Here is a 25,446-nt window from a genome sequence, read left to right on the forward strand (position 1 = left end):
AGTTCCCGCTAGCACGTAGGCGCTAACAAAAACGCTTCCGGAGGGGGCCCGGCTGCACGGTCTACACCTGGGCCTGACGCACCATAGTTCCGTTACTACAGCAATCCTAATGTATTTTTACCAACAGAACTATGTTCTAATACTAAACGACATCCAAACAACTCTACAATCATGAAAAACTACCTATGTATCTTGGTTGGGCAGGATCAATGCTGAGAAAATGCTGATACTACCTAAAATCCCATACAAATTTAGAGTCCTACCCATTCCATAATATAACTCCTTCTTTCAACAAATTCAAAGACTACTACTAGTCTTCATTTGGGATCAAAAGAAACCAAGAATCTCACAAGAAATAATGTATGTCAGTAAACAAAAGCTGGGCTAGCATGCCCAAACTGGCATTTACCTCAAGGAGTAGAAATTGGTAGATTTGGAAAATTGGATCTACAAAACCCACATTAGTCATTATGGAACATCACATATATGGACTATGGGGAAACATTAAGAAACAAACTTAGAGAACATACCTCTACAAATGAAAGCAACCTTAATGACCTGGTACACAGTCAAGACAAATCACAACCTAACCAAACCTTTGACCACACTACTCTGTTGTTGCAAAAAAACACAGACAAACCCTTATCAGCAATGGAAGCATGGGAGAAGGATTTACAATTACAACTAAACACAGAACTATGGGAAGGACTATTAACACAAACATCTAAATTCTCTCAGGGACACTCAACCATCACAAACTGACCATAAAAATGATGTACAGATGGTGTATGACCCCAGAAAGAATACAGAAAGCCTTTCCCACTACATCAAACCTCTGCTGGAGATGCCAACAGGAATTGAGCACCTTGTTGAATATATGGTGGTCGTGCCCAACCACAAAAACATACTGGTACATTGTTAGTCAACTTGTAAGGGAAACTACAGGCTTACGCATTAAACTCCAACCTGCACTAGCCCTAGTAGGTTACACTACACAACAAATGGATAAAGATTCCAAAAGAATAATTATGTAAATATTCCTAGCAAGCAGAGGCCTTCTAACTAAGAGTTGGAAAAAAAGCACACTTCCAACAAAAAGGTAATAAAAACGGAACTAAAACGCATACAACTATATGAGCGAACATTTACTCAATTCCTCTACAGGTCATAAGGCTAAGCATAAGGGTAAACTATGAATAAAGAATTTGTCTCTAGCCCCTCCTACAAATATCTGTATCTGTTCATGTATGTGGACACATGGACAGTGTAGAACTTCACATGTTTGTTCCATTCATTTAATGACTTACCTCGATTAGGAATAAAGCTCGTACTCCTCTCTCTCTCCTTTCACTTCTTTCCTTTTCTCTTCTTCTTCTATCTGTAAGAAAAAACATGTAAGACTTCTAGAATTGTTCATAATTGTTCATGCAGGACAAGGGAAGTATGTTTTTGTTATCCATTCATCATTCCCCTCCTGATCGTTATCTTCTATTTCAGTGGCACCAGGAGACCCAGAGCCTGTGAGATTGTCCATCAGTGACTCAGGGAAGGAGATTGTGTGCTCTCTCATTGTCACAAGATTCTACCCCAAAGATATTCATATAGACTGGACCAGAACCAAGTCCCACAATCATCACCAAAAGATAATTCCATCCCACAAAGTGATTCAGGTTAATGATGATGAGACATTTAATGCTGTGAGTGATGTCACAATCCCATCACATGACTTCACTTTCCCACTGACAGTGACCTGGAACCATAAATCTACAGGACAGACTGGGAAAAGAGAGATTTACCTAAAAGGTAAGGGGTTTGTGTAATATGTACAGGTGGGATTTATGGGAGGAAATGATGATGATAAGACATTTATTGCTGTGAGTTATGTCACAATCCCATTACATGACTTCAGTCTCCCACTGACAGTGTCCTGGAACCATAAATCTATGGGACAGACTGGGAACAGACAAAAAGTAAGGGGATACAGGTGGGATTTATAGAAAGAAAGGGATTCGGTTAATGATGATGAGACATGTATTGCTGTGAGTGATGCATTATCCTATCACATGACTTCATTCTAATAAAGAGGGTTACTTGGGGCAGACCAAGGAATAAGAGTTCTACACAACCGGCAGGTGATCATCATTAGGGTATTTTTTGTCTTTGGGGGCACCTTGCCCTAATTAAATTCCATGTTTTTTCAGTGTCTGTGTATGCAGTGTTGTCTGCATTTAGGGGTCACGTGGTGAGATCCCCGAGAAGGTGCTTCATTGAGAACATGTACACTGGGGAGCACCAGGGAAAGCTGGAGAATTCCACTTCTTAAGCCCATTACAGTATCTTTTCAGCCCCTCAATAGTAAACTGCAATCACTGTGTAACATCAGCAAAACCATAAAATAAGAATATACAACTGGCAATAAACATTGGTTTAAATGTCACAGCTGCTGCATACACAGGTACTGGTGCTACTGATAATTGTTATCATTTATTTGCATGGGAAGCAAAGGTTTAATGAGCTGTAATGTCAATAAAATCCAGACCCACCTGTTTATGTGACTATGTTGAGCCGGCTCCATGATGGTGCAACTGATTCCTTCACAATGTACCCAAAGCTATTTAAATATTTACTCTTTTTAGTAGTAGTATGCAACATATCAACATTTTATATATTACAGAAGTTTTCTTATCCCATAAAGGTAGTAGAGATCAATTGAGAAATCAGTTGAGTTGATACTGGGTGTATTTATACCACATGCAATGGGGGATCCAGGTGCATGTGCCCCAGACCTTCAGCAAAGGGAGTTTACACAGGAATACGCACCAATCAGGACCAACTTCACCAGAGGCCATAAATTTGTTTAAAAGAATTAGAATTTTATTTTACATCACAAATAAAGAGAAAACCCATAAAGGTTGTACCCTTACATGTGTCAGATTGGCCCATTGGGATACGAGGAAAACTCCCGGTGGGCCCAGGTGTCAGTGGGCCTCTTGCTTCTAAACATCTAAACTATTTCATGGTCATTCCCTATGGGGAAAAAGAGGCTCAATAATGGAAGAATATAGAAAGTAGATATAAAAGATTAGTAGAATACAGAAGTTCAGTGAGGAGAGGAGGAATAATAGTTTGGAAAGTGAGCCCACAGTCTAAGGTTTTCTGGTAGCCCCTGGTATCCCAATCCCACACTTGTTAGAGCCCCCGGTGCACAGCAGAGGCTTCTTTTCAGTGTGAGAGCCCTTGAGCAAGGATTCACACAGTGCACTTTATCTTTTCAAAAAGATTTAGGAAGAACAAAACTGTTCTATAGATGGAATGGAATGAGTGCAAGTTTCCTGAAACATGTGACATTCTTTCCATTGAAATTGCTTTGTCTATGGTTGTCAGGGCCTTACTGGCTCAGATGCAGAAGTCAGAACCAAGGAGCAAGCCAAGATAGGGTAGCAAAGTCCCAGCAACGTATCCAAAGGGTTAAACAAACTTTGTGGTCTTTATCCAGGCAGAAGGTCAGTAGGCAGACAGATAGATTCGTAGTCAGAAGAAGCCGAAGCCAAGATCAGGAAAACAGTCCAAGAATATAAGCACAACACACCCAGGAATGCAGAATACAAATCCTATACATGAGCAGTGTATCTGGTCTTTTGTTGGCTTTTAAAATTTGAATTTGGTGCACTGTGTGTTGACGCCGGCATCACGTGCCAGCGTCATGATGCATCGTCTTTCTTTGGTGCCGCCATTTTGAGAGCGTCGTGGCGGAGGAAAGGAGTGCCGTCGAGCGCTCCTCACAGTACCCCCTTCCCCACGGGGGGCCTCAGGACCTCCACGATCTGGTTTGAAAGGAAACTGTGAAATTTACGCAAAAGTTGGGGAGCATGAATATCCGACTGCTTCACCTAAGAACATTCTTCAGGACCGAAACCTTTCTACTGAATCAAATATTTTAGGGCACCTCTTGAGATCCTAGAATCTAGAACTTCTTCAACTTCATATTCTTGCTGACAATCCAGGATTATTGGAGCAGGAGGAGAAGATCTAGAAGAAGATTGGCCAGGTGTGACAGACTTGACAAGAGACACATGGAAGGCATTGGGAATCTGCATTTCAGGAGGAAGTTGAAGTCGAACAGCCACAGGGTTAATAATTTCTAAAATAGGAAAAGGACCAATGAACTTAGGGCCTAGCTTAGGAGAAAGTATCTTTAAATGGATATTCCTGGTGGAAAGCCAAACCATGTCTCCCACGAAATATTGAGGGGAAGGTTGCTGTTTCTTATCAGCGAATGACTTTTGAGATTGGCTTTCGTAGCATACCAAATTGCAGACATATGGGTAATTTGATCATTGGCTGCGGGTACATCAGACAAGAGGAGATCTTGGGGAAAAGCCAAAGAATGTTGTCAGTAGATACACAAAAAAGGGGATCTTCCAGTAGAGATATGGGAATTATTATTGTAAGAGAACTCAGCCCAAGGGAGGAGATTGGACCCGTCATTTTAGCATAAAGAAACATGGCATCTCAGAAATTGCTCAAGAGCCTGATTCCCACGTTCAACTGCTCCATTAGATTGGGGATGGTAGGCAGAAGAAAATTGCAATGAGATGCCCAAAGATTTGCATAAGGACCAACAAAATCTTGAGACAAATTGAGTGCCTCTATCCAAAACTATTTCCGCTGAAAATATGTGAAATGAACAATAGAGAGAGTTCTGCTGCAGAGGGTAATTTCAGTGACGGAATGAAGTGTGCCATCTTGCTTATTCGATCAATTACCACCCATATAACTGTATTACCCGAAGAAGGAGGTAATTCCAAACTAAAGTCCATTGCCAGATGAGTCCATGGACGGGAAGGAACAGGTAATGGGTGGAGTACCCCACTTTGACATGAATGACTAGATTTAGAGACGGCACAGATGGAGCAAGAGGCCACTAATTCCTTGACATCCTTCTGTAGTGAGGGCCACCAGACCAGACAATTCAGAAAATCAATAGTTCTTCTCACCCTGGGATGGCCGGCCTGTTTGGAACTGTGGGTCTGTTGTAAAATTGAGTGGCGAAGTTCCAGAGGAACATAAACTATACCTACAGGGGTGTTGGAGGGAGCTGAGAAGATGAAAAGCAAATTGTGGAAGTAGTGAAGCAATGATTCTGGAAGGTGCAATAATAGGATTGTTGTTTTCAAAGTAACGATCTTCTGGGGAGAAACTTCTCGAAAGAGCATCAGCCTTTTTGTTCCTAGAACCAGGACAGAAAGTGATAATAAAGTTAAAGCTGGAGAAAAAGAGAGCCCAGCGGACCTGACGAAGATTCAATAGCTTAAGGGCTTGGTATACTCAAGGTTTTTATGATCAGTGAAGATGGTGTCTAGTAGAGAAGAACCTTCCAACAGATGTCTCTATTCTTCTGATGCTAACTTGACAGCTAAATGTTCTCGGTTTCCAAAATCATAATTCCCACCTGAAGTCTGCCTTTGTGATAATATAGCCCCAGCTCCGATGCCAGATGCATCTAGTAAGAGGGGATACGGGTGTCTGAGGACTAGGGCAGAAGTAAAGGCTTTCTTCAGGAAGTCAAACACCTCTAAAGCTTGTGGATGCCAGCAACTAGGTTATCCCCCTTTTTTGATGAGAGCAAGAATAGGAGAAATGTTGGACAAAAAACCTTTAATGAATTGCCTATAGTAGTTGGCAAATCCAAGGAATCTCTGAATCACCTTAGTACTGGAAGGAAGAGGCCAGTTCTGGATTCAGAAGGTGAAAGAGGATAGGTGCGTCCTTGAGGAGGCATTGTGCCTGGAAGCAGGTCAACAGGGCAATCGTAGGGACGATGAGGTGGTATCTTTTTGGCGGATTTCTTGCAGAAAACATCAGTGAATTCTCTATAAGCTGGGGGAATGGGCAGGAAGCCAAAGCAAGGGAGATGTGCTGAATAGAATTAGGAAAAGACAGTTCTTCTGGCAGTAGGACCTCCAACAGGAAATCTGAGAAGATGACCAATCAATGGAGGGATTGTCCAAATGAATCCAAGGTAGTCCCAAAACTACTGGAGCAGAAGGACAGGAAATGAGAATAATTTTCCACGTGAAGAGAACCAACAGTCATGGTTAGTTCCAGCATACAGGAAGGGGTGGGACCCTCACTATCAGAGGGGGATCAGCTGGTTGATGAAAACAAAATAAAAGCGCAGATTCTGAACTCATATTTTTCATCTGTCTACACAAATGAGGAGCCAGTAAGTGAAGGTTTCCTTCTTAATAGTCCCAATTCTAGTAATACAACTAATGATGCATGGTTCACACATGATGAAATTCAAAAGAGACTAGAACATGTTAAGATTAACAAAGGTCCAGGGCCAGATAGTATTCATCCCAGGGTACTTAGAGAGCTTAGCTCTGTGATTGCCAAACCTCTTTGCTTAATTTTTCAGGATTCATTGAGATCTGGCATAGTGCCGAAAGACTGGCAAGTTGCTAATGTGGTGCCTCTATTCAAAAAAGGATCCCGTTCTCAGCCTCAAAACTATAGGCCAGTTAGTCTGACCTCAGTGGTAGGAAAGCTTTTCGAAGGGTTAATAAAGGATAAGATACTGGACTTCATAGCAAATCATAATACTATGAGTTTGTGCCAGCATGGTTTTATGGGTAATAGATCTTGCCTGACTAACTTAATTTCTTTTTATGAGAAGGTAAGTAGAGACCTCGATTCTGGGATGGCAGTGGATGTGGTTTACTTAGACTTTGCTAAAGCATTTGATACAGTGTCACACAAAAGGTTACTGGTTAAATGAAGGAATGTTGGCCTGGAACATAGTATTTGTACCTGGATAGAGAACTGGCTAAAAGATAGACTACAAAGAGTGGTGGTAAATGGAACATTTTCTAATTGGACCAGTGTTGTTAGTGGAGTACCGCAGGGCTCTGTACTAGGTCCCTTGCTTTTCAACTTGTTTATTAATGACCTGGAGGTGGCCATTGAAAGTACTGTTTCTATTTGTGCAGATGAGACTAAATTGTGCAGAACTATAGGTTCCATGCAGGATGCTGCCACTTTGCACAGTGATTTGTCTAAACTGGAAAACTGGGCAGCAAACTGGAAAATGAGGTTCAATGTTGATAAATGCAGGTTATGCACTTTGGCAAAAATAATATAAATGCAAGTTTTACACTAAAGGGCAGTGTGTTGGGAGAAAGTTCTTGTATAAAAAAGGGCATTAACTCAAGGGATGAAACATAATTGTGTCTCTTTATAGGTCCCTGGTGAGGCCTCATCTGGAGTATGGGGGCAGTTTTGGACTCCAGTCCTTAAGAGGGATATAAATGAGCTGGAGAGAGTGCAGAGACTAAGTGCAACTAAACTGGTTAGAGGGAGGGAAGAGTTAAATTATGAGGGGAGACTGACAAGGTTGGGGTTGTTTTCTCTGGGGGAAAAAAGGCGCTTGTGAGGGGACATGATTAGACTTTACAAGTACATTAGAGGACATTATAGACAAATAGCAGGGGACCTTTTTACCCATAAAGTTAGTATAGATATGGGTATATATCATTTATGTGACAGTAGGGAGGGGTGTGTGTATGGGGCTGGGTTTTCATTTGGAGGGGTTGAACTTGATGGACTTTGTCTTTTTTCAACCCAATTTAACTATGTAACTGTGTAACTATGTAACTATGTAGTCTTGAAAATGAAAGCAGTAGACAAGAGTCTATCGTCTATTGCTAGGACCCATAGTGGTAGAAATGGTAGAAGAGGAATCTGTAGACTTTCGGCGAATGCTTGGTCCATAAAGTTTCTAGCTACTCCAGAATCAAGGAAGGCTTGCACATTAATGATGGCTGCAGACAGTTGGATCTGTAATGGAAGCAGGAATCTATGAGAGTTCATTTGGGGAGAGGATTTAACCCTGCCCAGATAAGGCTCCCCAATCTTACCTAGGTACTGGAGTTTCCTGGCTTTAGTGGGCAATTGTTGGCAAAATGAGCCTTACCACCACAGTACAGGCATAAACCTGCTGAGCGTCTATGATATTTTTCTTGCTCAGAAAGACATGCTCTGCCAATCTGCATAGGCTCTTCAGTGGTACTCACAGAAAGGAGAAGCCCACTCCAGAGCCTTGCCCTTTAAACGAGAAATGATGTAGCCCACCTTTGCTCGCTCAGAAACATACTGTGAAGGCTGAAATTCAAATTGAATCAGGCACTGATTCCCATATCCCCGACACACCACAGGATCTCCGGTGAGGCGGCGGAATAATAGGTTCATTTGGAGAAGCCGAAGCCACTGGGACACGATGGAAGTGATGAGGCCACAGTCGTGCTTTGCAGAAGGGCATCAAGAACCTGCCCAATGCAGACTTGCTGATTCTCATACACCTCCATCCGGCTTGCAATACCGCGGAAAGCTTTTCCAATATTCGGGTCCATGAGCTTCCTCAGATGGGTCCATGGCCCGTGTATAGTGTCAGGGCCTTACCGGCTCAGATGTGGAAGTCAGGGCCAAGGAGGAAGCCAAGATAGGGTAGCAAAGTCCCCGCAAAGTATCCAAAGGATTAAACAAAGTTTGTGGTCTTTATCCAGGCAGAAGGTCTGTAGGCAGGCAGATAGATTCATAGTCAGAAGAAAGCCGAGGTCAAGATCAGGAAAACAGTCCAAGAATATAAGCACAGCACACCCAGGAATGCAAAATACAAATCCTATACACGGGCAGTGTATCTGGTCTTTCGGCGGCCTTTAAGATTTGCCAACTTCCCTTGGGCGCCGCCATCTTGAGAGTGTTGTGGCAGAGGAGTGCAGTCGGGCACTCCTCACAATGGTGCTCATTCTATGCATTAAAACACAATAACTTGAGTTCCAGCTGTCTGTATAGTTTCTGATTCTACAGACACTGAATTTGTTGTGGTCATTGTCTGCCAATCACTATGAATTCCCGTAAAACTTTTGAGAGTTTGCTGGAGACTGAGCAAACCTGAAAAATCACTCCACTCAGCTTTTGGGGTCCCAGGAATATGTGCCCCCCATTGGTTACTTTCTAACTAGGGTGTTTGTTCTGGAACCTTCATGCTGGAAATGATAGTCAGTTCAGTAGGTCTGGCATATGAAGAAGTATCAGTGGTCACCTCCTTCTTCTCTTCACTTTGCAGCACATGATGGTGTAATGGAGGTTTTTCTAACTCCTCTGGTGTTTCTTTGGCTTCAGTTCCAAGGCAAAAAACTGTTCTCAAGCCCCTGTTCCAGGAATTACTCAGCCGTGAGCTCCCCTCATTAGGCTGATCCAATTAAATCCCTCTGATGACATCTTCATAACATTACCACTTGCTGTGTGTGCCTGGGGTAATGCACAACTACAAACTAAATAATGATAGATAAGTATAGACCCCCTACAAGAAAACTTGCTGTGAAATACAATCAAACCTTATATACCCAATCTTCTAGGCTGAGTTGACAAGTTCAGCAATGATTCCTATGGGGATTTATAAGTATCCATGTTTAACATTATTATTCTTTGCGCCCAGTAATGTCACAGATACTCACTCCTAATGTGTATGTGGGCACTGAGGCAGAAATACACTGTAATATCTCTGGCTATTTCCCTGATAAACTCACTGTCACTTGGTATAAGAAGAAGGAGAATGGCAGAGAGGAACTGGTTAATAATGGTGGGAGGTACCAGATCCCAAATATCCAATCCCAGTACCAACCTATTTGGACTATCACCTGTACGGCACGTTTGCTTTTCTCTCCATCACTGACTGAGGAACATGGGGCACAATTTATCTGCAGAGTTAAACACCCCAGTCTGGGGGAGGAGATAGAGAGACGCACAGGGACATTATATGTGAGGGGTGAGTAGCACCTAATAACCCACTGGCACCCACTGACCTACAGACACATCCCAGCATGGGGGAGGAGATAGAGAAGAGCAAAGGGACATTATATGTGAGGGGTGAGTATCACCTAATAACCCACTGGCACCCACTGACCTACAGACACACCCCAGCCTGGGGGAGGAGATAGAGAAGAGCACAGGGACATTATATGTGATTACAGTAGGGGAGATAAAGAAGTGTACAGAGCTATTACATTCAATATCATTACATGTGACCTGTTGAGTGGAACATGCTTCTGGGGAGATATTGTAACCCTTTGTTGGCACACTCACACTCACACTCACTCACTGTTGGCACAGTTTATTATAGGTAGCCTGAATTCACTTTGCATGAAAAATACTGGGAACTGGGATTTACAGAACAGTTCCTCCACCTGGTGGGTACTAAGGAATTCCACCTCAAGGGAATTCCACCAGGGAAATAAATCACGCAGTTTGCAGTAACCAAGTATACGTTTGTATAAAACTTAAGAAAAATAAATTGGGCAACTCATACACAATGCACTCCTGCACTAGAGAAATATGGGGACTAACGGTTTAATAACCACACAGTATAGTTTAAAAGGGAAGATTGTATCATACTTAAGGTGATCTTCCTTTCCTGGACACTCCATGTCATACTTACCGGGATAGCCCCGCCCCAGTGCTCCCATCAGAAGGACCCTCCCCAAAGCTTTAAAAGCCCAACCCCACCCCCAAGTCCGGTGTCTCGTAATAAGCTTCTAGAAACTACCGAAAAAGGGATGGGAAACCTGACATGGAGTGTCCAGGAAAGGAAGATCACGGTAAGTATGATACAATCTTCCCTTTTCCTGGACACTCCATGTCATACTTACCGGGACTTAGCAAGCTAATATCCCAATGGGAGGGAATTTGTTACACATAAGGAAGTGGCCGAGTATAATCTATACCAGATAAAACTCAGAAGAATGAAACCCCCAAAGGTGGACCAAAATCACCTTGTGGAAATCTGTTAACTCTATTTTCAGAGGAAATGGACTGGAAGAGAATAAAAGGAAATAGTACTCCTTAAAGGACCCCACACCAAAGTAATGATACCGAGTGTGAAACCAGCATGACAATTACATTTAAAAAGAGAGAACTATCTCTTAATTAAATAGAAGCGGATAGGAACCCAGAGTAACACTTCTACATAGTCTTACTCCTACTACATACCAGCACGTTTATTCCAACCGCATAACATCCACAAGAGGACTCTTGGAAATGGCTCAAAGCATGGTACCTGCAAAAGAGGATTTAGTAGGGGGAAAGAAAAATACCATCACTAGTATTCTACATGACCCCGCTCTGTATGACACTACCGGTACATGGCATCACCTAGTGTAGTTCCCAGTCTCTTTAATACTAAGGAACCTGTATTTATTCTAGACCATAACCAATACACCTCTCAATGAGAGGTCCGTAGAATGACTTATGGAGAAGGAGTGCTGCCAATGTGGGAATACCTTACCTGCCCTGTGAGGTATCTAGAAGCATTCTGCAGTCTGTACAGATTGAAATTGTTTTTATCTTTAGCTCATGATCCAACACCAAACAAGACTGGATAGTATTAAAGATCAGCGTGCCCTGGAGTAGACCAGGTAAAAGAAATGCCTTCAGATATGCATAACCTTGCTATGATACAGTCCTCGAGCCTTCACAGATGTGACCTGTACATAGCTGGAGTTATTGTACCCCATAGATTGGGCCTATAAACAATCTGTATGGCCTGCTCCCATGAGTTTACCATATAGGAAGAAATTTGAATGACTCAAGGAAGTATTACAACCAACAATACTGCTAGAGATTGGTTATTCTCAAATCCCCGGACATGGACAGTACCATCCTTAAGTGTTCAAGATTAAAATTAATCTAGGTATGGAGATATAATTATTTACCTATTATTCTGCAATGGAACTCCCCTACTAACCATACATGCATGTCCAAGCCTGTTGGCAAGAGATGCAATAACCAGGACCTTGCCTAAGGCCGATACTGCAGCCTTGGTCTAAAAGGATAAAGTGTATAAGACCCTTTTTATAGCTTGATGTTAAGCCCTATGATACTTACCTCAACTAGCCAGGCCAGTCTATGGTGGTGTAAAAGGCTAAACCCAGAGTAACATAGCCCTTTAGAAAACCCAGCATGCCAAGATTGCATGCTTCCTGTCCACCATATGGATTAACATTACAGAATAGCCTGTTATAACGAACCTGTGGATCAAAACTTTTAGCTATAACTGAATTGATGGAGAATACCTAATTTTACAGCCAGCTTTATATGGTACCCATTAATATAATAATATGTCCCATGAATATATAGTCCAAGAGCTGACCCCTATTGTATTGGAGACAAACTAAATAGGTCTGTACTATAAAATACCTCATTGCAAAGCTCTAAAACCCTGTGGCAGTAGTGAATACAGTATACAGTGTGTGATTTAACCAAACATTTGCACTGACTGATGCACCCACTGTCTTCCAGACTGAGACCAGATAAGTTGCACTCCTGTAACCAAGAAAGAGATCCTGATGAATATCATACCAGTTTTATAAATAGACCTTGATTTATCATTGGAATATACAGAACATTTATCTTGCCTGATATCCAGCTGTGGCGATATTAGAATCCTTGTTAAATGTATATATGACTGTATACATGTCTACGTCCATTTAGCCCCAGGCCAATCCTATCGCAGAAGCAGGATACGTATTTATTTTATTTTCTTAATCAGCAGGAATAAGTCCAGTCGTAGAACATAGATTCTAATTAGTGAGATCCTTAAGACTGATAACTATTCCAACAGCCTATAGTTGAATGTAAGCAAATATATGGACCACGTTGACTTCAAAAGTTGTGGTCTACAAGTTCATGTTATAATACAGCCATTGTATAATACCTACCTGCTGTTTGACTATTGCATAACACCCATATGCAATATAGTCGTATACCTTTAAACCAGAATTGGCCACTACTCTCACACCATCTTTGTAACGGTGCATAATCCTATATATTACATAACATTTATATGAATCAGAATTGGCCTTAGCCAATCCATTTAGACAAGATACATGTCTACATCAGTTACCACCTTTACTGTATCTGTAACCCATATACCGATTGTGGAATACTTACCGGGACACAGTCCCCTAAGCCATTATGGACTGCTGTAAATAAGGGTATAATACTTATCTGCAACACAGCTGACGTACTTAATTAAGTTCATAATACCTATATCTGACTTGGCTAGCGCCTTTAAGTCAGTCTTGGCTGCTGTTATCAGCAAGCATACGTTACCCTATTGGTTTATTTGCAAGAGTAATCCATGCTTATAACCTAAATCAAAGTTACTTGAAACAGACATGACCCAGGGATACTGGAGCCTTAACTTGTGTTACTATGCTTACATACAAACCTGAAGGTTATATAGGCACGCTCCGGAAATGCCTAGAACCTTACCACACCCATTACTCATCAGTTTAACATTTACCTTCAGTTTGGTTGTTCTATTGATTGGTGTCCAAACCAGAGAGATGTATAGCATGTTCATTTACTTTAGTTATAACCTTAGTAAGCACCAAAGCCACTGAAATGTTTAAGCATATACATACAGTAAGGTTATAGTAGTGACCAGTGGCTGGCCCAATTAATGTATGACATGTGCATTAGTATGTGGTTATTATAGCCAGCTCCGAACCACTGATGTTACCCCATCTACATTCAGTTTGGTGTAATATTAAAAAGTGCCTATACCAAAAATGTCTAACATGTACATTCATATTTGGTTATTAAAACCAGCTCTGGAACCACTAAAAAGTTTCCACATATACAGTCAGTTTGGTTACCACATAATGCAGCAACAGGCCCAGAAATGTATAACATATGCATTTGTATTTGGTTATTCAAGCTAGCTCTAGAATCACTGAAATGTTTCCACGTATACAGTCAGTTTGGTTACTGCCTTATGCAGTGACCGGCCCATAAATGTATAACATATGCATTTGTATTTGGTTATTAAAGTCAGTTCTAAAATCACTGAAATGTTTCCACATATACAGTCAGTTTGATTACTAGAAAATGCAGTGATAGACCCATAAATGTAGAACATATGCCTTTGTATTTGATTATTCAAGCCAGCTCTAGAATCACTGAAATGTTTCCACATATACAGTCAGTTTGGTTACTGCCTTATGCAGTGATAGACCCATAAATGTATAACATACACATTTTGTTTCCACATATACAGACAGTTTGGTTACTGCCTTATGCAGCGACAGGCCCATAAATGTATAACATATGCATTTGTATTTGGTTATTAAAGCCAGCTCTAGAATCACTGAAACAAACAGTCAGTTTGGTTGCAATATTCAGTAGTGACAGGACTAGGAATTCCTACATAATGCAGACAGAGCACTCGGCCCAAGAGTAAAGAGGCCCCTTTCTCTGGCTGCCCATCCAGCTAGCCATTATCAACATGCTCACACATATACACACGCATATACACACATATATAAACACATATATATACTGGCTAAACAGTTTACTTCCTTCCATACAGCAATGTCTAAGCTTCTAAGCTAGCTAAATCAGAAGCAGAGTAGAAGAAGTACATGTTAATTTAGTTCACAAACCTATACTATAAAGGAAAGAGTCGTAACACAGAACCTTACCTGATGTTTCAGATAATCAATCTGAGCTGCTAAGGGAGGGGCTGGGAGGGGATCTACCTGTTCATTAACTGAACTTGAACACTGACCTGCAGACTAATTACCCAATTACCTGCAGCTGCTGTTAACCAAACCTGCAGATCAACATAGTATTCTCAGCGCTCAAATAAGAAGGCTAACATTGTATTTGCAACATTCACATCACATATAGACAAGTCTTGCCTTAATGCTGCTTTCAGACCCTGCAGATCATTGCATAGAACTGCTCTCAGCTGCTCTCAGCACGTAGAAACAGTATTGCATTATCACTGCATTGCATTATCATTGCTCATAGAACGTATATATCAGCCTTGCAGCTGCACAGTTCTTCCAATGGCCAACATGGCTCATACTTTTTTAAGAGTTAGGAGACTCTGGAACAAGGTGGCATTCTCAGCTTAAATTTAGCTTTAACTGCCAGTAGATTTAAGACCTCAGGGTTTTCTTTTATTTAACCCTGGAAGCTGCCAATTACCTCAACCTTGGGAAAGTCTTTTGAGGGAGGCAGCTGGCTCTGACACCTAAATTCCTCCAGAAGAAAAAAATAATACCCCCATGTGGGGGAAAAAAGAGAAGGAGGCCATAAGGTTCAGGCCGCTAACTAAATATTTGTCATCAGAATAACGTACCTAACTGCCACCTCCCTCTCCCATCCGTAAAAATCATAAAGGGTGTATGAGCCATATAACCCAATGCCGCTGGACACTTTTTAGACATGCCCAGGTAGGCATACGGATGGGGGGACATAGCACTTGCCACAGACCTGGATGTAATCAGGCTGGAGGGCACATGGATCAAGGAAAGCAATGATATCAGCCACAGTAAAAACTGTGCCTACCTGATCCAGATGTTTAAACACTGAAGATTCCACCTGAGGTAATGTGCTTAGGGGTAAAAGATCACCAGGACCAACCCGAGTCCCTAGGATGCTAACAGCAGCCCTACTGCTTCCCCAAGGTTAAAAAGAAAACTTGCTTCTAACAGGAGCAAAAAAAAACTAACTGAAGCAGAAGGAAAAAAAGACACCGGACTTGGGGGTGGGGTTGGGCTTTTAAAGCTTTGGGGAGGGTCCTTCTGATGGGAGCACTGGGGCGGGGCTATCCCGGTAAGTATGACATGGAGTGTCCAGGAAATGGAATGTCCCTTCCCAAGAGCTCTTATACCCCAGGTAGCGCTACCTTTCCCAAAAGTACCTTTCTCTTTTGAACTTAGCAGCTACTCCCACGTAGCAGGAGAATTCACAAGAACTATCCTCACACATGGGCCCCATGCTTGTATCCATACCAACATCCTCCCTTGGGTGTCTCACTCACTGGGGTGCTCTCAGAGGCAATCACACTAGAGATTACAGGCAGCTCTGCAGCAGGATCAATCTCATCAGTGACACCTTTCAACTCCTGAGTCTCTAGCAGCTTTGGACTTGGAATGGACTCTCTCTGTACTTCTAGAAATGCAGACCTCTCAACTAAAACTGCATAGCATGAAGTAGCAGTCTATCTGCACTCCTGGACAGTTTCACACACACACACACAAACTGGTTCTGGCTGGATGCTGCAGCAGGGGCTCATTTATAACCTCTCTCACACAACCCCTGGCAGTTGGCTCCAAACCCAGGCTCTCTCTGGATCCTCCTTTTTTCCCCAGACGCCTCTGGGGCTTCCAGTCACTCGGTCACTCCCCTGCCTGTAACCAGGCAGAACAGGGGATGGAGTGTCTGATCCCCTCCCCTACTAGATGATAAAGAAGCACTGTTTATATGGGTGAGGCACATTGGTTATAATATTTTGCAGCACCAAGAGACCTGCATGTGGAACTGTCCAACCTGGTAGAGGAGAGATATATGATGGTCCGTTCCATTGGGTGTTACCCCTGAATAGTAGAGTGAACATCTCAGTTGAGGCAATAGAGAGCTTCTATATGGAGCAGTTACTTGGAGGGCAGGGTGAGTACCTGACACAACCTAATGGGTTGCACTGGGCATCACAAACTGTCACATCCCAAATAATAATCACATCCCTGATAATAATACTCTGTCTTTAGTCTTACAAATACAGTGTACATAGCACAGTGGCCCCTAGAATAAAAACTTGAACCTTATTTACAAATCCCAGGTGCAGAAACTAAGCCCTAAGGACCAAACTATAGAGCATTTGCACCCTTGAGATTTTGGGACACATTGCACTTTGGCTTTAATTACATTAATTACATGAGGTAAATGGGTGGTAAGTAGACTGTTCTCCTGTGTCTTGTGCCTGCTGGCACTCCCTAATTTGCCTCTATAAATAATGCCTAATCTGGGGGGGGGGGTGCCAAGGGGATGCTCACATACTGTGCAAAGAACTGTGCAAGTGGGCTATAAGTGTGGGCCAAGGCTCTCTGCTCCTTTTTTTTCTGTAGACATTGTCCAAAAGGGACCTTTCACCTTTCAGAGCCCAAATATAATGTCCTGCACATCACTTACCTGTAGGCACTGGTGTTGTCCCTGAAACCTTCTCTTTCTTTGTCTGTTCCACAATAAATGATTTTGGGCCCACAAAAATTCCCTGTGCCTCTGCCCCTTCCTTCCTGCAATAACTTGCACTTACACATAATAGTAAAATTAAAAATCAGACCATTTCTTTAGCTTTATTTAATGGAAGTTACAGAGATACAGTTCTGCACAATTGAGGAACCCATCAAGCTATGGTGTGGCCCTTAGGTTCCTGATGAACCAAAAGTCCTGGTCTCACTCTGTAGTCTGACTTAAAGCTACTGACCCCAGGTGGGAGCAATTCCCTTATATGCTACAGCCTGCCTATATATAATTATACAACATTATACAATATCATTTCAGTACATACACTGTTCCCATCAGCAAAAAAGTCAGCAATTGTAACTGATCTGCATTAGCTTTGTGTCTCTCCAGCTAAGTCTTATTATGTTGTGTGAGTTATTTGTCTGTCTGTCTGTCTGTCTGTTTGTTTACCCACGTGGAATCGTCACCCCCCTTTCCCTTATTATATATTCACAACAGAACTTGATTGCCCAAACCAGTAGATACCCTTTCCAAATCTATACATTAAGAGAATAATAAAACACCTCTGTCTGACCTACAAAGTATAAATGGAAAGTGTTACAGTCCTGGAAATACTCCAACATGACAATCCAAGTGAAAGGATAGAATGACAGTTACAGTAACCAAAGTCAACCAGGAAAGGAAAGAGGGCCCTCTAGTGACCAGTACTGGGAAAAATCAAAATCCCAAAATGTATGTATGTATGTATAACTTTATTTGTAAAGTGCTGTTAAGGAGCTGCAGTGCTGTACAGTGCATAAAAGTACAATATATATCAAAGTATACATGGGGGAGACAAATCACATAATAAATATATATAGAATCATAGGACAAAGGGCTTAAGTGGTAAGAGACATAGTGGGAAGGAAGCCCCTGCCCTGTAGAGCTTACAGTCTAAGTGGATGGGAGGCTAACATACAGGTACAAATTGGAGATGAAAAAGTGCACAAGGTAAGGCATAGTCAGTAGGGACAGGACTAGGCTAATGTTCTAGTGCTCCAGAAGATAGGGGCAAATTCACTAAGATGCGAAGTTGCGCCAGGCGCAACTTCGCCGCACTTCGCCGCACTTCGCCGCACTTCGCCAGGCATAGTTTTGCCAGCGGTTCGCAAATTCACTAAATTCCGAAGTTGCGCACAGGGGTAGCATAAGGTTGCGGAGTTGCGCTAGCGTTGTTTCGCTATATAAAGCGAAGTTGCGCTAGCGAAGGCTAATTTGCATGCGGCGCGAAATTCAAATTTCAATGGAGGAACATGTATCTGCACTACAAATGCCTAGAAAACCTTCAAATCTGCAAATAAAATTTTTATTTTGCCCTACACATGTGCCCACTGTCTAGGTAAGTTGCCATGAGTCAGGAAATGTAGGGGGGAGGAAGTTAGTGAATTTGCGTAGTTTCGTCGCTAGCGAAGATTCGCCTGGCGTAAGGTTGCGAAGTAACACTAGCGAAACTACGCCAGCGTTCGTTAGTGAATTTGCGCAGTAGCGAAAATGGCCAACGCTAGCGAATTAATGCTAGCGTTCGGCGCTTTAGTGAATTTGCCCCTTAGTTTTTTCTTTGAAGAAATTGAGAGAGGATTCCTTATGGAGGAATTCAGGGATGGAATTCCAGAGGGAAGGAGCAGTAAGATAGAAGGGTTTGAGACGAGAGATGGCAGTGGATGTGGATGGTGTGAAGAGAAGGTGACTCTGAGAAGAGCGGAGAATACGACCAGGAACGTATAGTGAGACAAGAGAAGAAATGTAGTGAGGAGCAGAGGAGTGAAGGTTTGAGTGTTAGTAGAAAAGTTTTATATGTTATCCTTTGCTTAACAGGCAGCCACGCTAAGGATTTTAGTTGGGGTTGAGCAGGTTCCCTTTTAGGAGAGAGCAGAAGGATCCTGGTAGCAGAGTTTAAGATTGATTGGAGGGGAGAGAGATGGGAGTCAGGAAGACCAGTTAGGAGGAGATTGCAATAGTCTAAATGGGATAAGATAAGGGCATGGATTAGTGTTTTGGCTGTTGTTTATGAAAGAAACGGGCGTATCTTGGCTATATTGCAGAGGAAGAAACGACAGGTTTTGGCAGTATTATTAATATGATTAGAGAAGGAGAGGGACTGGTCAAAGATGACCCCTAAGCAGCGTGCTGAGTTAACCGGGTTAATAGTCATGCCATCAATAGTAATAGTGAAATGAAGAGAAGGGCTCGGTTTGGGTTGAAAGACCATGAGCTCAGTCTTGGCCAAGTTGAGTTTGAGGTGGGGTCGGTTCATCCAGGAAGAGAGAGCTACTAACAGTCTGATATCTGGGATTGAATGTCAGAGGTTAGTGAGGGAGAGTCTAAATATATCTGAATGTCATCGGCATAGAGGTGATATTTAAGGCCAAATGAAGATATAAGGTCTCCTAAAGAGAGAGTGTACAAGGAGAACAAGAGAGGAGCAAGTACAGAACCCTGAGGCACCCCCACATTGAGATGAACAGGAGGAGAGGATTTGTTTGCAAAAGTAACAGAGAAGGAGAGGTCAGAAAGGTACGAAGAGAACCAGGATGCAGCTTGATGATGATGATGATCACAGATACTAATTGAATGGAGAACTTACATAGAACAGAATGGTTATCAGTATCAGAAGCAGAAGATAAGTCCAGGAGAATGAGGACAGAGTAATGCCCTTTGGCCTTAGCAGTCTGGAGATCATTTGTAACTCTACATAAGGAGTCTCAGTGGAGTGAGCAGGTGGACTGGCCAACCAGAAATAAGTGCCACAAATCATAAGGCAAAGGAATATGTGTTAGTGTATGTGGCAACTCATAAACCCCAATATCTGACACTGGTCCCCAGGGCTGGCACTCAGAAATTGAGGATTTTACGAACAGACATGAACTTTGTTTGATTTTCCTGTTTTTTTACTCTGACAGCTCGTCCCACAGTGAATGAGATTAAACTGGGAGAGGACGGCAGGTTCTATTTGGATGCAAATGGGTTTTATCCCCAAAAGATGACAATTTCATGGCAACTGATTCAGGGAAAAGCACAGAAAAAGGTTCTCAGCCCTGAGCCTGAATATGTGGAAAATGCAGATGGGACGTACAAAGTCAGAAGCACGTGTGAGATCCCCATAGAAGTGAATAGGAATATTCTGTATATTCTCCGTGCCACTATACAGCATGAAACTCTGCCTGAGCCAATTAGTACTGAGATAAAGCAAGGTAAGTGGGGGTACACCTGCACCCCAGATTATATTATTATACTGAATGTCCAGAGATCTGTCTCTTCTCACTGTTCATTTAAGATGTTTTGTTTCTTGCTGCCGTCATATATAGACTGTACTGGGCAAGCACTTTGTATAGATGGATATCTGTATATAAAGTATAAGGATATTATAAGGACAGTTCCGGTTGAAGTTGAATCCCAGTCACATTGGGGGTGAAGTTGAATCAATAGAGAACATTGGACAAAGTGATCTGGACATCATCGAAGTCACATAATAAATGGGCCCCAAAGGGACTTTATGGGAACCCCTTTATCTTTACCAATGGGGAATAAAGTTGAGCTTGGGGGACTCACATTGACTGTTTGATTCTATTTCCAGCTGTACCCCAGATAGTGGAACCAGTGGAATTCATACAGCTGGAATCAGGGAACGTTCTCTATTCAGTGCATTTCCGTCAATTCTACCCAAAGAATATTGTCATTAAGTGGCTCACTAGAGATGGTAAATACCCAATAATGAAGCCAACAAAGAAAATCATTCAGACGGATGAAGAAGAAACATTTGATGTCGTCAGTAAGTGTGAGATTCCCGGGAAGTTCCGCCAACAAGAAATTCGAGTCATTTGGGAACATGAATCCCTGGCGGTGCCTCAGCACATAGACCTGTGGGTACCAGGTGAGTGGGTGATGGGCACAGTGATGGGATTCAGTGGGAGGGAGACAATGAGGGGATACAGACAGACAGACATTGGACACTAAACAGGACAAACCCCCCTATCCTGGTTCTGATTACAGACAGATGATACAGTTGCTTTAGGCTGATTTATCTGTGAATCCCACTGAATTTATTAACACTCACTGGACTCCATAATAATTACTGTTCCTCTTCCTGTTGTTTAATTAGGAAATATCTAGAGATTTTGTTCTTTTCTTGCAATTAACAGAATTAGAATTGGCAAATTCTACTTTCTGGTTCATATGAGCACAATCCAAAAAATTAGCCCCGAAAAATGTATGAGCAGGGGTGGGGTTGGGAGGCAAAATTACACCCCTGTGTAAGGATTTGTTGCATGTATGGGGTAAATACAGCGTAGTACTCTGACTGTCACCCACTGAGCAGCAGGGAAAATACTATTTGTTGGGCAGTAATAAAGAGCTTTATTGGGGGTGGGGAGTAAAATTCCAGTTCACATATGAAATCATTGCTGCATTATCCATTCAACCACACTTTTGTAGATCTCTAGGGCAGCAAATAAGTGATAGGGACCTTAAATTGTAAGCTCACTGGGCAGCGACTGATGTGAATGTGATAGGGACCTTACATTGTAAGCTCACTGGGGCAGGGGCTGATGGGAATATGATAGGGATCTTAGATTGTAAGCTCACTGGGGGCAGGGACTGATGTGAATGTGATAGGGATCTTAAATTGTAAGCTCACTGGAACAGGGACTGATGGGAATGTGATAGGGACCTTAAATTTTAAGCTCACTGGGGCAGTGACTGATGTGAATGTGATAGGGACCTTAGATTGTAAATTCACTGGGGCAGGGGCTGATGGTAATATGATAGGGATCTTAGATTGTAAGCTCATTGGGGGCAGGGACTGATGTGAATGTGAAAGGGATCTTAGATTGTAAGCTTACTGGGACAGGGACTGATGGGAATGTTATAGGGACCTTAGATTGCAAGCTCTCTGAGGCAGACACTTATGGGAATGTGATAGGGACTTTAGATTGTAAGCTCACTGGGACAGGGACTGATGGGAATGTGATAGAGACCTTAGATTGTAAGCTCACTGGGGCAGGTACAGATGGGAATGGGATAGGGACCTTAGATTGTAAGCTCACTGGGGCAGGTACTGATGTGAATGTGAAAGGGACTTTAGATTGCAAGCTCACTGGGACAGGGACTGATGGGAATGTAATAGAGACATTAGGCTTCCTTTATATCATAGAAATCTCTTTTTCTTTCAAAATTCATGGAGAATGCAGCAGGGAGTTGGGTTTGGGTGGGAGCTGCTGTGCGTTGGGCCCCTCCAAAGATTTTTTTTATACAGGGAGCCTGGGGCCCTCTTGTTATGCCTGTGGAATGATGTATTATCTCTGTACAGTACTATATGTGGCACTATATAAATAATATCATTATATAATATTATAGCTGTGCACATTTTATCCCTAATTATAATAAATTCCCACATAATGTGGTTTATGTAATATCTCTTGGGAGAGTTGTGTAGGGGATACAAGGTATATTTGGGGGATCCCCCTTGCCCCTTAGTTAATAATACAGGACAGGTATTGGTACAGGGACAGTTGATTGGCTCAGCACATACAGTAACACCCAGCAGCACAGAGTCAATGAGAAGCTGTAAAGCTGCAGGAAACCCTGACTGTCATTTGGATATGAACAGAATATACAGATCTGTGAGGTTAAACTGACGAAATCTTTATTTTCTCTCATTTTGTTCTGTAGAGAAAGCGATTGGATCAGAACCACTGGGACGACTGGGTCTGGCGCAGGATCAACAGACAAGAATAAATACAGTCAAGAAAACCTCAAATCTGGCAAAACCTCCAGTTCTGGACAGAAATGAAAAACAGACTTTCTTTAAGAAAACATAAGATCCAGACAAAACCAAATACAACATGGGGGGAGATACACAAGGAGGGATATAAGTAAAACCCCACTGATCCCTGTACCTGATGGTTGTGTCTCTGTTCAGTATTAATGTAATAATATTACCTGTGCGGCGGGGTCGCCCGCCGCGCCATCGGCGGGGATGCCCGCCGCGTAGCTCCTTGGCGCCGGATCCAGAGCCATCTTGTTTTCTAGGGCGCGCCTCTTACAGGAACAGGCGTGATTACGTCAGCATGCATTCGCCCACGTTTTGGCGAGAAAATTTTTTGTATTTAAGGCCCATTCTGACCCCCAGCCAGTGCCCGTGATAGAACTTGTTTCTAGTGGTTTCCTGAGCCTTGTGCATCCGATCTGTTCCGTATCTAGTCTGTTTGATTACCCGTGTTTGACCCAGCCTGTTCCAGACTACTCTGCATTCTGTATCCTGACCTTTGCCTGCCTACGACAACTCTTCCTGCTTAACCCCTTGATTGACTACCCGGTTTGACCCTTGCCTGCCTGACGATTCTTGATATCTGCCTGCCTCGACCCAGCCTGTCTGACGATTCTCTTGCCTGCTCCATTTGTACCGTGACCTTCGGCCTAAAGACTCTGCTAAACAGCCGTGCCCCTTCGCCAGCCAGAACATCTCGCCTTGTACCCCTCGTTAGGTCCAGGTGGCACCCAAGTAAGCTGAGGGCTCCTCCCGAAGCCCAACGGTGGTCACACTACTGGTGAAGCCGAGCCGAGACCAGGGTGCTTGGCATTTGTTCTGGTATTGGGTGCCGGCCATGACAATTATCTGCTGTGTGTGTATTTATGTGTTTATATAGAAATAAGATGGAATGTGACCTGTAACCTGTGTGTTTATAGCAACCAATAAACTGTATCACTCACCTACAGAACGTTTATCACTGATCACTAAGGGGCCCATTTACTTAGTTCGAGTGAAGGAATAGAGGAAAATTAGTTTGAATTTCGAATGGTCGAATATGGCTACTTCGACCATCGAATGGGCTACTTTGACCTTCGACTTTGAATCGAACGATTCGAACTAAAATCGTTCGACTATTTGACCATTCGATAGTCGAAGTACTGTCTCTTTAAAAATTTCTTTGACCCCCTAGTTCGCCACCTAAAACCTACCGAGGCCAATGTTAGCCTATGGGGAAGGTCCCCATAGGCTTCCTAACTATTTCCTGATCGAAGGAATATCCTTTGATCGATGGATTAAAATCCTTCGAATCGTTAGATTCAAAGGATTTAATCATTCGATCAAACGATTATTCCTTCGATCATTCGATCGTAGGAATAGCGCAAAATCCTTTGACTTCAATATTTGAAGTCGAAAGATTTTACTTCGACTGTCGAATATCGAGGGTTAATTAACCCTCAATATTCGACCCTAGGTAAATGTGCCCCTAACTGTCAGTTATTGCTTCAATGTATATAAGGCAATGGATCCCATAAGGGAATAGAAAGGTTTCATCCCAGGATTGGATGACCAATAATTCTGCTCGTTACTAATGATATAATCACAATGTGCTGCAGCTCTGGGTTTCTCAAGTCTCCACACACCTGCATGAGAACAACGGGGACTTACTGGGAGGCTGGGCCAGTAGGGGAATAACAAGAGTCACCAGGAGAGACTTGTAGTTGGTCTTTAGAGATAGAGGAAAGGTCTTCTGCACATTGGTTCTACTGCTTCACTACTCCTGCCCATTATCTACTTGGACTTTTCTTGGGACTGTGGAAAGACTTTTGTTGGACATTGGAACTGCCTTTTTGTGTTATCCATAGAAGAATGTGTTACTGTTGTGTTACTGCTGGGCTTACCAAATATACTGAAACAATTCCACTCGGCTACTCTCCAATGCTCTTACATACTTATATTGGATCATTTTATTCATTTTTTCAGCAAATACAAAAATTGCAATTATGTATTTTAAATTGTTTTTACAATTGCAACTCTGCATTTGTATAATAGTGTGATATTGTGTCTTGCCACTAGAGGTCACTGTAATGTGAGGGGTATAAATGTTTGAGCACTCGCTGGCACAGCCCATAGCTGAATAAAGGCTTTTAAGAAGATTTTCTTGGGTTGGTGAAGTCTATTAGTCTTTAGTGATGGGCAAATTTGACCAGTTACACCTAAAATTCACGAAATGGTGGAAATTAAACAAAATGTGCTAAAGTCTATGGCAACAACATTTTTTCACCCATTAGATTCTATGGGCATAATTTTGGCAGAAAACTTTCACTCATCACTATTAATCTTCTGGATAAGCCGATGGACATGGCCATGATGTGACCTGCACCCACTACTGGTATGAAAAACAGGTGCTGATATTGAAATCATTAAAGGGCACATTAAACATAAAACTTGGCCTGTATTTAATTCTTGTTCCCATGGTGACCAGCCTCTCTCTCCCATGTCCTAACATGTTGTAACATCCATTGTTCTGATGGGGGGACAGGTACATTTTGTATTTGTACTGGGAT

At 42.4% G+C, this 25,446-nt stretch overlaps 1 protein-coding gene across 2 annotated transcripts in view; it reads left to right on the forward strand.

The window, feature by feature from the left end:
- Nucleotides 1-23,323, forward strand: part of LOC108704218 — a 74,241-nt gene extending 50,918 nt beyond the window's left edge. For both annotated transcript variants that reach the window (XM_041577892.1, XM_041577893.1), the window contains 4 exons: nt 1,498-1,803; nt 20,034-20,324; nt 20,708-21,004; nt 22,801-23,323. In XM_041577892.1, coding sequence (XP_041433826.1) covers nt 1,498-1,803; nt 20,034-20,324; nt 20,708-21,004; nt 22,801-22,949 — 1,043 coding nt within the window. In that variant the 3' untranslated portion in view covers nt 22,950-23,323. The remainder of the gene's footprint in view (nt 1-1,497; nt 1,804-20,033; nt 20,325-20,707; nt 21,005-22,800) is intronic.
- The last annotated feature ends 2,123 nt before the right edge of the window (nt 23,324-25,446 follow it).

The sequence above is a fragment of the Xenopus laevis genome, chromosome 9_10S (assembly GCF_017654675.1).
Source record: "Xenopus laevis strain J_2021 chromosome 9_10S, Xenopus_laevis_v10.1, whole genome shotgun sequence".
NCBI lineage: Eukaryota > Metazoa > Chordata > Amphibia > Anura > Pipidae > Xenopus > Xenopus laevis.